The following is a 14145-nucleotide window of genomic DNA, read 5'->3' on the forward strand; positions in this document are numbered from 1 at the left end:
AGGATCTACGTAATTTTCCTTGTGTTTTTTTTATCTCCCAGTTTTGTAAGTCAGATAAGATCCAGTAAAGCTTGGCCTTATCACGTTCCTCAAAATGGTGAAAAGAGAAATAAGAGCTACCCACTGTATTGTTAATATAAATACTCGTGACAAATTCAAAACTTACATTTAGTTAGGCTAGTGCCATGTTTTTAAATATATTATATATTATATACTTCAGGTAGTTTTTGCAAAATATAGCTCTGGTTTGCTAAAGTGGAATTTGCAATGAGGGTAATAAAGACAAGCGACAGAAATGTAATGGTGAACGAATTTACTAATGAGAACTCTGGACTTTAAGCTTTCTGGGTTTTCCGATAAGGACTTGCGGCCTTTGCTCATTTTGTTGTTATAAAAGTTGCTTTATGGATCTTTCGTTTTCTTTGGGTTTTCTCACCATGTGTCATGCTTCTCCAGACATGAAGCACATATTTTTTCTGCTGTCAGGTAAGAGTCTTTATAGCTCAATATTATCTTTAAGGTAGTGTACATTATTTATGTGCCTCCTGCTTAAATAAGGGGTGTAGCGCTGTCACTCATATAAACTACAGAATGACAAGTATGTGCAATGTCAGAAGTGTTTGGAAAATGTACATTCACGTACAACGGACATTGTGGAATGTGTCTATGTTGTGGGATAGCTTTAGAAAGAGAAAAAGACATGACATTAAAATATATAGTCACATTCCCCCGTCAGATTCTCTTCTTGTTATCTCTTTGTAATAAAAATCTCTCTGTGCAGTATTGTTGGTCATAGTGTCCTCTTGTCCTGATGGGGGGTTCAACTGTACATCTGGAGAATGTCTTCTTGCTGAACTCGTCTGTGATTTTAAGAAGGACTGTAAAGATGGCTCAGATGAGGAGTTTTGTGGTATGCTGACAGTTTGGCAAACTTTTTTCAAATCAAATCTACTTAAATTGAAGTTTTTTTAACCAAATGTCACCAAAGAACATGAGACACTCAAGAATTTTGCATTTAGAATGCAGTATTTGCAAAGGTATTTACCTTTTTATTACACAAAAAAAATACAATAATAAATAGTATAATGCAACGGAATAAACAATGCTACACTGGGAACAAGAATGCTTTCAGGTTATTTTGCAAAATCTGTGATTACTTTAACACTCATGTTAAGGTTCATGTGACTTTGAGCATCACTCCTGTGGTTGGATCGACACCAGTGCTGATTCCAACCGCTGGAGACGGCAGATGGCAAACATCACCTCAGTACCTGGTCTGGACCATACCACACATAGTCCCTTTGGTAAACATTAATCTTCTCCCATGTTTCATTTGTGTCATTACTCTATTGATAACTAATTTTAAACAGTGGCATATGGTGACATTTGAAATTTGTGATATTAATGTTTACTTAGATGATACGATCTAGCCTTTGATGATAATCTTATTGGATATTTTTCTGCTGGATACAGGACATGTCATGCATATAGATGGCAAAGAAGGAGGGTTTTTGTCAATGGCTAAGTTGGAGTATTCTGTCGACAAGTTGGCAGCTCTAGGATGCCAGATAAGGTACTAAAAACAAACACTGTTTTAAAGATATCTGTTTTACAATTAGATATGTCCTTGACTGACAATGCATAGCAATTATTTCACTAGGATTTTTCTTAACTATGCCAAACACCCTGTGCAAGCTGTTTCTTGTTTTGTGATCTGGCAACATTTTTCAGGTTCTGGTATCACATTTACAATAATAAGTCATCATCATCATCATACCTGGAAGTAGTAATGGTCAGAGGCAGCTCTGAGGAAAAGCTGCTGCCAGATATTTCCAAAAGTATGATGGACGGTTGGGAGAATGCCACAGCTTTCATCGGTAATCGCCCAGGAGGATACAAGGTTAGTGAAATGTCCTGGATGCTTTCAGGCCGTTTACAGACATTGTCATCTAAAACAGTCGTGCATAAACCTGCTTTGAAATCAGAGGGACAAAGATGCTTCTTGCAACTGCAGAACTTGCATGAGAATCATCAGAATGGTTTTAGTTTTCTTTAGCATCAGTGGAATTCAGTGATAGTTGTCCATTCTACGGGTACATTGCAAATAGAACTCAAGTTGTAGTCAACTTACATCACTGAAGCCATAACATCCCCAAAGCATTATGGGAACTGTAGTTTCTAAACTTAGAGCATGATACATGATTATCTGCAGAATAGGATAGCCAAAGACAATCAATAGTGAAAAAGGGGAACCCAGAATGTCCAATTGAAAACCACTGACCTTGAAGAAAAGGTAGGTATGACTTTTTAAAATACATTTACTCCTCTACTTATTTTGTATCTGTATATAGCTTCAATTTTACTTCAAGGTGTTATTTCATGGTGTAGCTCTCCTAAATCTTTATTTCTAAATATTTATTGTACCTCTACATTTATTGTATTTTTCTCTGCTCTGTTTTCTTTTCTTATATAACAACTAATTTCCCCCAGGAGATCAATAAAACACCTTTATGTTCAATTTTTATCAATTTGTTTTGCTTGTCATTATGCTTACCTTACCGTACATATTCCTGTATGGATTTGGTTGGTATTACAAATGGGAATCTCTATGCACCTAACAATTTGATTTGATTCAGTTTTTTTTTTTATTTCTATACATGATTTATTGTTTCTCACTGTGTAACTGTTTCTAAACTTGTAAATTGAACTATACATATTAATTTGCTTCCACTATCTTTTACAATTCTCAATAGTAAGAAATGTAAGAGGAGAATCTACAGGAAGGTTGCTTTCACCAACATATTTCCATGCATTGCAAAGAACCAACAACAAAATAAACTTTATTTAGTGGCCATATACTTCCTAACGCTAGCTTTTAGGCTAGGCAGTCCTCACCAAAACCCAAGACATAGCCTCACTTGGAAAATAAACACAATGCACATGTTTATGTGTTACATATCAACATCCAAATGTTTCAGCCGAAAGGAACACACAGGGAGAGCTGGGCAGTAAATCGATATTATATCAATGTTGTGATATGAAACTAGATATCGTCTTAGAGTTTGGATATCGTAGCATCGTAATAATTTATAAGTGGTGTTTTTTCCTGTTTGTAAAGGCTGCATTACAGTAAAGTTATGTAAGTTTATGAACTTACCAGACTGTTGAAACTGTTCTATTATATGGCATTACCCACTTAGTCATTATATTCACAATTATTCACCAACACTACAATATCGTTGCAGTATCAATATCAAATTTTTTGGTCAAAAATATTGTCATATTTGATTTTCTCCATATTGCCCAGCCCTACGAAAAGGCTGCTCATACAAAACCTTTACAGGTTATCATAATGTCTTTACAGACATACAGACACACAGCAAACCTGGGCCAGGTGGATCTAAGATATTGGATGTACTGGTTGGTTTCTAGGGTTCGAGGCTAAATGTAGCTTCCATGTATATAAAGTCTGTGGGGTTCTAGGACTTGTAGCGTGCTTGAAGGCAACAGGTACATGCATAATACACTGGGAGTGAACAGTATGAGTATGGTCAGTATGAGCCTTATTTTCCCCCCGGGGGAAAAAACTCAGTGTTACAGTAATCTGCTTCTTCCTAAATCATTTTGAATATTGAGTTTCAGAATGATTGTAAAGTAAAACACTTCTCTTTCTACAGCTGCGGTTTTCATTCCACCCTTCATTTATGGAAGCCAGGGACTTTATGTTGGATGATATCGGCTTTGAGAACTGTGCAGATGGAGATGTACCTGCAGGATCAGACCAACTCTCATGCGATTTTGAAAAGGACACCTGTTCATGGTACCCTGACTACACTGCAAGCCTTTTGTGGAAAAGGGAAAATAAGAAATTAAGTGAAGGCAAGTATCTTACCAACAGTAAATGAGAATTGTGTTTTAGAAATTACTTTGTGGCAACTTGCCCAGCACATGTTAGTAACATGCACAGTATACTGTAAACAAAAACCTCAAACCTTTCATTTAATTTAAGGTTGCTCTACAAGGCTTGGAGTTATGTAACAATGCAAGTGATGATATAATTTTAGTTTATAATGTGTGTGAAAAGGCTGCCTTTCTCCTTTTTCACTAGCCTCTGTTCCAAACATAACATTTTTTTGTGTCTGCTTAAAGGACAATTCCGGCACAAAATGACCCTAGGGTTTAAAAACATATATGTACCGAGTCAAACGTTTTCTTGGACATGTTTTCATGCTAATCAAATGCGTATCTAGCTTTAAACAAGATAACGCAAACGGTGGTTAGCTTGCTAAGCTAGCTTTCGGGGCATCGGGTAAATCGCTATTTTATACCACTATTGGGCACCATCTTGGAATAGAAGTCATGAATCAACGAACGCTGTGTTTAAGCTATGTTACTGGTTGTACAGCATTCGTCATTCGACTGCTCATGACTGTTTTCCAAGATGGTGCCCGCATATAAACCAAGGGGGAAAGCGAGCATCCACAAAGTGTACGTCCTATGGAACCATTTTGATGCTGTCAAGCCATCACTCCTCGTTAGCATCCCATGACTGCCATTCATTTTGGAGCCACTTTAACAGCAAATCACTTTATAATAAATTTATAAATAAATAATAAATAACAAATAACTTCTCAAGCGTTTAAAGTCTCTATTTGTCCATTATTTCTTTCTAAAGGCTTTCTAAAAGGCTCAATTACCTTCTATCTCACATCACATCTACGTCGTCAAGCTCAGTTGGAGGCTGCGCAGTAACGCTTAGCCATCACCGGAAAAGTGCTTCTAATAGACTTCACTGGTCTCTGTTGAAAACAACGCCGTCAAATTGTCCATTTCTTCCAGAATCAGAAAAGGTTTTATTGTCAAGTACGCTTTTTAACACATTTAAGGAATTTGTTTTGGTGTTGTTGGTACACGTCACACATTCTCTACATTATGCTGTCTATGATGTAAACATGAAAGCCACTGTCTTTATGATCTTTTTAATAAATATAATCTTTTTAATAAACTGTCTGTATACTTACAAAGTTCTCAATGTTTCGGTTTATATGTAAGGACCCTCATTATGTTACCGTTGAAGTGTGGTGCTATTTTGAGCCTTGTTAGTAGTATAAAATACAGATTTACTCAATGCCCCAAAAGCTAGCATTAGCAAGCTAATCACTGTTTGGGGTAGCTTGTTTAAAGCTAGAGACACATTTGATTAGCATGAAAACATGTCCCAGAGAACGTTCGACTTGGTAAACATATGTTATTAATAGGGGTGATCCGAGTATCCGGCTGAAACGAGTAAAGCACTTTTGCCGAGTACAAGTATTGTACGAGTAATATTAGTCAATATCCGTGCTCGGATTGAATACAACTCCTCAGCTGGCCGCGCAGCGTTCTGTGATAGTCACAGCGCCCCCCCCCGCCTACAAACCCGCTCGGATCAATCACACACACACAGAACATGGAGAAATGCGCTCCCTCTCTCTCTCTCTCTCTCTCTCTCTCGCTCTCTCTCTCTCTCGCTCCCGCTCCCGCTCCGTCAGGCAGGCAGTCAATCGGGTCTGCGGATCTGTTCCGTTAACGTTTAGGGTTTCTTCAGCTTCAGGTTTGTTTTTAACTTCGGTTTGTAGTCCTTACATAGTAACCAGTAGATTTCTGGTGAACGTGGGTTTCAGACATGCTGCTTGGTTTAAATGCAACTCCCGTTGCGTCTCTGCCATCGGAGACTTTTTTTACTGTCAGCTGCCCCCCCCTGCCCCCTCTCTCTCTGTATCTCTCTCTTACTCACACACACACACACACACACACACACACACACACACACACATATACCTGGTGTGGAAATAAAAAAATAAAAAGAACCAAAAAAATAATAAATCACACTGATCATAAAAACTTAAAAAAAGAAAGTTATATTGAGTATGAAAACTCTTGTTCATTACATTTTACTTCATAATTGCAACCGCATGTGTTGTATTAATTGTTGCAAAACGTTCTGTATATAGTTTGTTTGTTACCATGACAACACCATTGATCTGAAGCTTGATGCTGTCATGTAAATAGTTTTCAAATCAGCAATAAATATAAAAATTTTGATCAACTCATATCAATTGCATGCTTAAATAACATACCGGTTAAAGCCCCGCACATTTCAAGAGAACCCGACCCACTTCCGGGTTAAATCGGACCACTTCCGGTTTAGGCCCCGCCCAGTCCGAGTACGGATCCGGATACAGATAATTCATGTGGTAAACAGATACAGATACAGATACAGATAATGCTGTACTCGCTCATCCCTAGTTATTAACCCCATAGGTTAATTTTGTGCCGGAATTGTCCCTTAATCCTTAATTTTAGTGTAATGTTTTAGGTTATTTGCTACTTTATCATTTGACAAAGACCTGTTTAGTGGGCAGTGTTGGGCAAGCTACTTTCAAAAAGTAATTAGTTACAGTTACTAGTTACTTCTTCCAAAAAGTAACTAAATTAGTTACTCAGTTAAAAATAGTTACTTACTAATTACTTCAGAAAGTACTTTCAAGTACATTTTTAAGTGCTCAAATATGACCCCACCCCTCTTTAATGGAACTTAAAATACACGTGCATGTTTAATTATTTATGATAAATATGAACATTATAATGAAATGGACACTTACATTATAAACACAAACAATGTACACAATATAAACTATATTAAGTTGCTGTGGGACAAAGTGGGATTAGCCTCCAATCAAATGCCATGTATGTAGATATTATGTTTATATAGTGGTTCGATACAAATAACACACTAGATGTTTTGGAACTTTTTATATTTATTGCCCCTCATTTGGACTCGCCATACCTGTCTCTTGTTGACTTCCTCCCTTGTGTTGTTTGTTGTGTGTCCAACTATGCGTGCTTTTAAACACCCGCCCGACTCTACCTCTATTGTCTTACCATGAAATTTTAATCAACCTCAGCCAATCGTCAGCAAGTGTGCACTTTGTCTTTCGGCTCAGAGATCTAGTTGGTCTGATGAAAAAACAGCTTGAATTATAGTAGCATGCCGCATTTTTTGGCAATAACGTTAAAGGCGTCATTAAGATGGTAAGAGTAATCAATTAGATTACTCGTTACTGGAAAAGTAACGCCATTAGTAACGCCGTTATTTATAACGCCGTTTTTCCCATCACTGTTAGTGGGTTTATGGGTTCATAGTATTTTTGGTTCTGCCTGTGATGCTGCATTCCAGGCAACTCGTAACTTGTGTTTTTACAACCTTCTATCTTCTAACTTACTAACTTACTACTCATGAACTCGTACAAGATCGTTGTACTCCCAGTTACAGTTTTGACGTCACACACACATAAAGAACAATGGCGATCCCTGTTGATGCTGTACAGACGCTGTGAGAAATAGAAATAAACATACATAAATAGGCAACGTAAAGTAACTGCACACATTGTAATCAAAACAATACACATACGATTGTGTACTGCTACAGGTTATGTTTATTAAATGAAGCCCAAAATATGTTGGCGACTAGAAATGGCTAGTACCAGCAAGCGCTAACTAACGTCAATGTTAGATAGCCGCTAGCTAGAAGGGTTTGTGGTGACTTTGCTTGGAACACTACCAAGTTGTGTGTTCATAACTTTAAATCGTGACATACGGACTTAAAACTGTGTCTGGAATGCAGCATAAATCAGCTGCTCACCAGCTCAATTAAGGAGAGTGTATGAATGTAGGTCCTGAGGGGCTGGGCCCTCCTAAGGTGTAGAACAATAGGTAAGATACGTAATTCTGCAGTAAATGACATTTTTATAATATTTGGGATGCTTTTGTTGTGGGTGCATGTATATGTATAAATATTAATGTCAGCAGTAATCTAATTGTAATGGTATTTTCTGAAACAAAGAGTTAATGTTACTTTCTTGGGTTAACTCACCCTGTAATCACCTGTGCAGGTGGTAGGTTCCAATTAGATGAGGCTGAGAGGTTTAAAGTGCCTTCAGAAGAAAGGGAAGCTAGAAAGGACTGGCAGCTTTCTGTAAGGTTGCTGTTCTGTTTGTTTCATGTTGTTTTGCCTCAGTTAAATTTAGATTTTGTATCTATCTGGGTTCAGTTTGTGCTATTTGTTTGAGTGTGTTTTTGTTTTCTTAATAAACACCACAGTTTTTTGCACTTCAAAAGCTGTCCAGCTTCCTTAAAATGTTCCACCACCTCATCGGCCTTGGCATGAGCTGGGTGGTTTGACATTGTGTGGGTGGTTTGAAAATGCTCAGTAGTGTTGCTAACAGTAGTACATGACCACAGCCAAAATGCTTCTCAATGCTCCTTTAGCTTTTGTGGCCCTCAAAGGTCTAGGGGTCCTTTTCCCTTTAGGTTGTTAATCCAGCCTTATAAACAACTTAGTGGCCTTAGTTACATGTTAACACACATGAGCATGTTCTACTTTTTGTTTATTTTATTGGATTTCTATTAGCTTTGGCTATAGCTGTTGCTAATCCTTAAAATATGTCAGAATCAAATATGAATGCATTCATGAGAGCAAGATGAAAAAAGTGTTTGCACATTCTCAAAAACTAAATGAATACAATATATACTGTATATATATATATAAGTATATGTTTTTTTAATTTTTATTACATATACAGTATATGATTGAATTTGTGAGCACACTGAGTACTTGATTGAAATAAAATTATTAAGAATACACAATTTTTACTAATTGGTTTTCCTTCCTCTGCAGGCTACTACATGCTCATAACTACTGCATTCAACCTGAATATCTCATCGACAGCCAGACTCATAGGCTTCCCTCCTGCAGGTCAAGTCATATGTGTGAGCTTCTGGTACCACATATTTGGCAACAGCATTGGTACGTGCCTCACTGTCCATAGCTACACTTCTACAATATATTCATTAAATAGGTAATTCAGTTGTTAATACATTTAATTGAATTAAATCCATAGTCCTGCACAGAAAAAGCAACTTCTTAGGTCCATACAATTCAGATTAATTTAACCACCTTTAGTTTTTTCCACTATTCTTCTTTTAAGTTCTGTTATTTTTATCAGGTTCATTGAAGTTTATTACAAAGCCTTCTGGTGACGTAGAGACAATTGTATGGATGAGAACTGGCACCCAGGGAAACAAATGGAGATTTGCAGATCTTACCTTCCACATTGATGAACCAATACAGGTGCTCTTGGGCTCTTTTAAATGTGTAAATACATACTGTATATTACATGTCAAAATTAAACTCTTTGTTATCTTTAAACTCACTCCTCATTTCATTTATCTTGTTCCTCAGTTTATTATAGAAGCTGTAGTGGGCGGTACGCAAGGCAGCATAGCAATTGATAATATAATGGTGTCCAGCAGTGAGGCTGGCTCTTGTCCGGCTGAGAGAGAGTGCACCTTCCAGGGCTCCCTATGTGGTCTGCTGCCCCAACCATCTGCAAAGTTCACCTGGAGCCGGATCACAGGGACGTCCCAACCAGCCAACTCTTCAGGCCCAGCCACAGATCACACTCTGGGGACAGAGCAAGGTTTGCAACTCCTCGAGATTCAGTCTAAAATTCAGGCTAATTTTTCAAATCATGTCAGAACTAGAGAACAGTCTTTTTTTTCATGTAGGTTTATATAATGACAGCATTTTTAATGGTTGCTCAGACTTTTAGTTCCTCCAAACAAAGAAACTAGGAAGGCTATTGGATTTAGAAAGAATGATGTGTTGCAGTAAATAATAAATGTAGTCATTACAGACAACTTTGTGTGATCCCATTCTTTATGAAGCCACTTATACACAAACTTACATGGGTATACAAACATACATTCTTAAATGCAAATCAGCATGTGCATAACTTCATCTTATTGTGTAGGTTATTACCTCAGTGCCCAGTTGTGGAGTCACCCTGTTGGGTCCAGAGTTGCAGTGAGGACTGCAGTGATGGAGCCTACCGCTCCTGAAGGGGAATGCCTGATGTTCTGGTACTACATGGAGGGAAGTGGAGTGGGGGAACTTGCTGTTTACCTTCAAACCCCTGACGACAACAACAGTGGCCAGCTCTGGATTAGGAATGGAGATCAGGGGAAGCACTGGAGGCACGGAAGAATGACGCTTCTCAATCCCACTACACCGTATCAGGTAGCTGGTAGTTATCAGATAAAGATCTTACAACTTCCTTGCCTTTCTTGTTTTCTAACTTTATAATTTTGTGCTTTGTACTTTCAATGCACATGCGTTATAAATTCATTTTGCTTTTTTACTTTCTTCTTTCTGTAACTGCTACTTTGAAAAGTACTAAGTTTGCTTATTTAAAGGACATTACAACTAAACACATACAGACATGCATAATGCATGTTTTGCTTAATTATTTATTCAGTGACATACAACACTGTAGGTGTAGCTCCATCAAATCAATAACAATGACAATAAATGTTATTATTATTATTATTATTATTATTATTATTATTATTATTATTCAAGTCTTGAAACAATACTGTGTACATTGAAAGTATTGTAGTTATGGTTCCTCCTGTCTGTACTGGCTGCACAGAGATCCGTTCCTAAAGCAGTTTTATTGTAAGGGATTGGGGACAGTACTCATTCTGTGTAAAAATGTGTTTCTGAAGTAAAATATTTGCCTTCTGCAATCTGATTTACTGTATCATATGGGTATCTTTCAAAATAACAGTATAATTAGTATGAATTTCCCTCTTTTTGTATCACAAGACCTTTCTTTTGCTGCAGCACAGCAAGGAAAACAGAAAGAGGACATCTGGTACTAAACAGACAATAGTGGTTGAAAATAACACTGAATTAGCTTTAGAATGGGATCTCTATTTGTTGCCAGTATGGACTGGAGGACAGACGCTTAATAATACTCACATGGCATTATTGAACATGATGTCCAGTGAGTATTGTTTTCTTTAGATCTATATATTATGTTTAGATTAGGACATTTAGCTCAGCTTTGTCAGCAGAGATATTTTGAGATAAGTCTGACTTCCTCAATCATTCAGTACTTAAAAGACAAAGCTATGTAGAAATCCCACAGGTTAACTTATAAGTTCAAATAAATTTTTCATTCTGAGTGACAGGTGATTTTTGAGGCGGTAGTTGGACCTGGACCAAGGAGAGATATCGCCATCGACGACCTCACTGTCTTGAATGGCGCCTGTCCCCTGTCAGGTTAGTGGCTGCTTTAAACTTTGAACTTTAGAGTTAAAATAAAAGATGAAAATTAATGTTCTAGGCTTGGAGGGATTTTTGTTTTGTAAATTGTGGATATTATTCCTTGCAGGTTTTTGTGACTTTGAAATGGACTTCTGTGGTTGGGTGAATAATCCTCCAGCAGAGTCCGGAGTGGACTGGGACTGGCTTTCGGGTGACAGTCAAGGTCAGCTTATTCCAAAAAGGGACCACTCCACAAATTCTGCTTTGGGTAAGTCACAACACACATGCCTTAACTACCTGCATCATTGTGAGTGTGGTATTTTGTAAGCTGAGTCCTTTGCAGCAATCTATACTTATATCCAACCTGCAGCCCTTTGCTGTCCATCAACTTTTACTATTGAGCGAAGGGAAAAGCCCCAAAATAATCTTACAAAAAAAAACGGATAGGTACACAATGTTTTAAGTCTGTCTTTAATGAACAATATTAACATTGAAACATGTTGTGTTTGCAGCAACCATTGATCCTTATGCTGGCCATTTAAAAATCACATCCTAATGTATTTTCAGTGTAAGTCATGGAGGACAACAATTACAGTGCTTCTGTAGATAAGACTAAAGAAGTCTGAGTTTGATTAAATAAGTTTAGATATTTATAAGTCACAGTCTTATTGGTATAAAATTCCCTATCTGTCATGTCCACACACAGTGGTTCCTTGCTGAACTTCGGTAGAGGGATACTAACATTGAGAGGCAATTTCAAACTAAAGATATGGTAACTTTGGAAGATTCCCAGTTGATTAATCTACCTCAGACTGCTGCAGCCTTGTATTAACTTCAGATAAACTTTAATTAACACACTCTTGCAAAGAACAAGGATGGTATATTTTGTCCCCCGTCACTTACATTAGAAACTGATCTGTTAATGGCCGCTATGAAAAGGAGGAATTATTACTGCAAGTAAAAACTGTTTCAATGTTCATATTGGAACCTACCCTTTAAATGTTTCAAAACTTGTAAGTCAAGCATTCAAATACTTCAATACCTCAATTTATAGACCAGCTGGGAATGTATATTTGGGCTAAGCGTCTGAGTAAGATGCCTCTAACCTTTATGATTAATGAGCCTCTCAGACTTCAGGTGACTGAATATAGACATAATGTAAATTTGAAACGCACGTGCAGGATGTTGTTGGAAAATGATTCTCCTGGATATTTTATGTTTTTTTCTTTCTCTCTATAGGCCACTTTGCATTTTTCACACCCTCAAATTCTAATAGAGAAGAAATTGCCCAACTGGAGAGTGAGACAATGGAGGAAGTAGACCGAGCTTGTCTGGAGATCTGGCACCAAGCCAATGGGTGGTTAGCTAATAGTGAGTACAGTCTTTTCTGCTTTCATTTGAAGGTCACCATTGTTAAAACATGTTTAAATTGTGTTGGAAGAGTTAATGTTTTTGACATCCATTTTTACAAACCTTGTAAAGTTATATTTGGTGGTTGGTCAATTACTGTAAACGCTGTAAAAACTTCAGCCAAATATAACCCAGACACCAAAATGTTTATTCTGTTTCAGATTTAGTTTTAACTTGCTAAATCTCCAAATTAAACTGTTTTACAAGAATGTTTCTGCCAAGATAGCAGCACCACATAGGACATAAAACATAGAGGTTACATAACATAAGGACACACTTATAATGAATTATAAGTATAAAGAATAACCAAGAATCTCAAAACAAGATCAAATAAACTAAACAAATAATGATAAAATAACTAAGATAACGGCAATAAATTAAAAAAATATGCGAAATATGCACTTGATTTAAAATAAATAAGGACAATTGATTTTTAAAAGACCTTAAAGAGATGATTACAATAAACAATATAATAATATTCCAATACATATATAATTAAATAAATAGTTTTGAGTCTTACGTTTTCATTTTCAACTCTATGTAATTCAATTTCAATTAAATTGTATTCATAGTATCAAATCATAACAAGAGATATGTCTGGATACTTTACAGATAAAGTAGGTATAGACCACACTCTATAATTTATAAAGATCCAACAATTCCAGTAATTCCTCCAAGAGTGAGCATTTAGTGCAACAGAGGTGAGGAAAAACTCCCTTTTAGGAAGAAACTTTGGTGATGAGAAAAACTTTCTTTTAGGGAGAAACCTCAGACAGACCTAGGCTCTCTTTGGACGGTGTCTGACAGTGCGGGTTGGGGGTGTGAGGAACAGTGGCAATTATAGTCACAATGAAGATAATGTAACTATGAATAGAAATAGTATTTGTAGTAGTTAATGAAACATAAATGTAAACATATCATACTTTCAGACTATGTGGAATAAATTTAATTTCCTAGCTGCAAAGCAACTAAAGTGGGCAAAATAGAGGAAAAATGTATGTTACGGGTCCTTATTGGGGTGGGATAACCTGTAAAGGTGTATTGCAATTTACTATAGTACAGCACATATATTACACAGCACACAGTGCATGTACGCATGCAAAAACGGGTCCTACAAATAAAATGATGCAAATACCAGCAGGAGGTCTTATAACTAAGAGGGCTTCTGGTTATGCATTGGTTCTCTAATCCTCATGTTTGTGTCTGATTGAATGACCAAGAAGAAGAAACATTCTCAAAACCTGACAATAAATGCAATTTTTGACTTGATGATGCTTTTTGGTTCTTCCAGAGCCCACATTCATTACACTGACAGTGTTTGTGAATGAGACTGCTGGACTGCATCCAGTGTGGAATACAAATGGATTCATGAATAACACGTGGATCCAAGACAGGGTGGATTACAGTGCATCAGGGCGTCACCAGGTAAGGTGAAATGTATAATTTCATAATAAACCATAATAACGTTTCTTGAGAAAAAAATAAACAAGTGCATATTTGTAAATTAACTTTCATCCTTAATCACAGATTATTTTACAAGCCAATTATTCTTCCTCAATGGACGGAAGCTTTGCCCTGGACGA

General features: G+C 36.9%; 1 protein-coding gene across 1 annotated transcript; it reads left to right on the forward strand.

Annotated features, from left to right (window-relative positions):
- Window positions 1-404: 404 nt before the first annotated feature.
- Window positions 405-4927, forward strand: LOC116699257 (MAM and LDL-receptor class A domain-containing protein 1). The gene is made up of 6 exons (XM_032531768.1): window positions 405-486; window positions 782-910; window positions 1176-1304; window positions 1474-1573; window positions 1732-1900; window positions 3678-4927. The coding sequence occupies exons 1-6, from the start codon at window positions 405-407 to the stop codon at window positions 3903-3905; spliced, it is 837 nt and encodes a 278-aa protein (XP_032387659.1). The 3' UTR covers window positions 3906-4927.
- Window positions 4928-14145: the final 9218 nt, after the last annotated feature.

This window comes from Etheostoma spectabile, chromosome 12, assembly GCF_008692095.1.
Source record: "Etheostoma spectabile isolate EspeVRDwgs_2016 chromosome 12, UIUC_Espe_1.0, whole genome shotgun sequence".
Lineage (NCBI taxonomy): Eukaryota > Metazoa > Chordata > Actinopteri > Perciformes > Percidae > Etheostoma > Etheostoma spectabile.

Coding starts and splice junctions, on each gene's coding strand:
- LOC116699257 (XM_032531768.1), top strand. CDS start 405: ATGGATCTTTCGTTTTCTTTGGGTTTTCTCACCATGTGTCATGCTTCT. Junction 487..781: donor CATATTTTTTCTGCTGTCAG/GTAAGAGTCTTT, acceptor CTCTCTGTGCAG/TATTGTTGGTCATAGTGTCC. Junction 1,305..1,473: donor TACCACACATAGTCCCTTTG/GTAAACATTAAT, acceptor TGCTGGATACAG/GACATGTCATGCATATAGAT.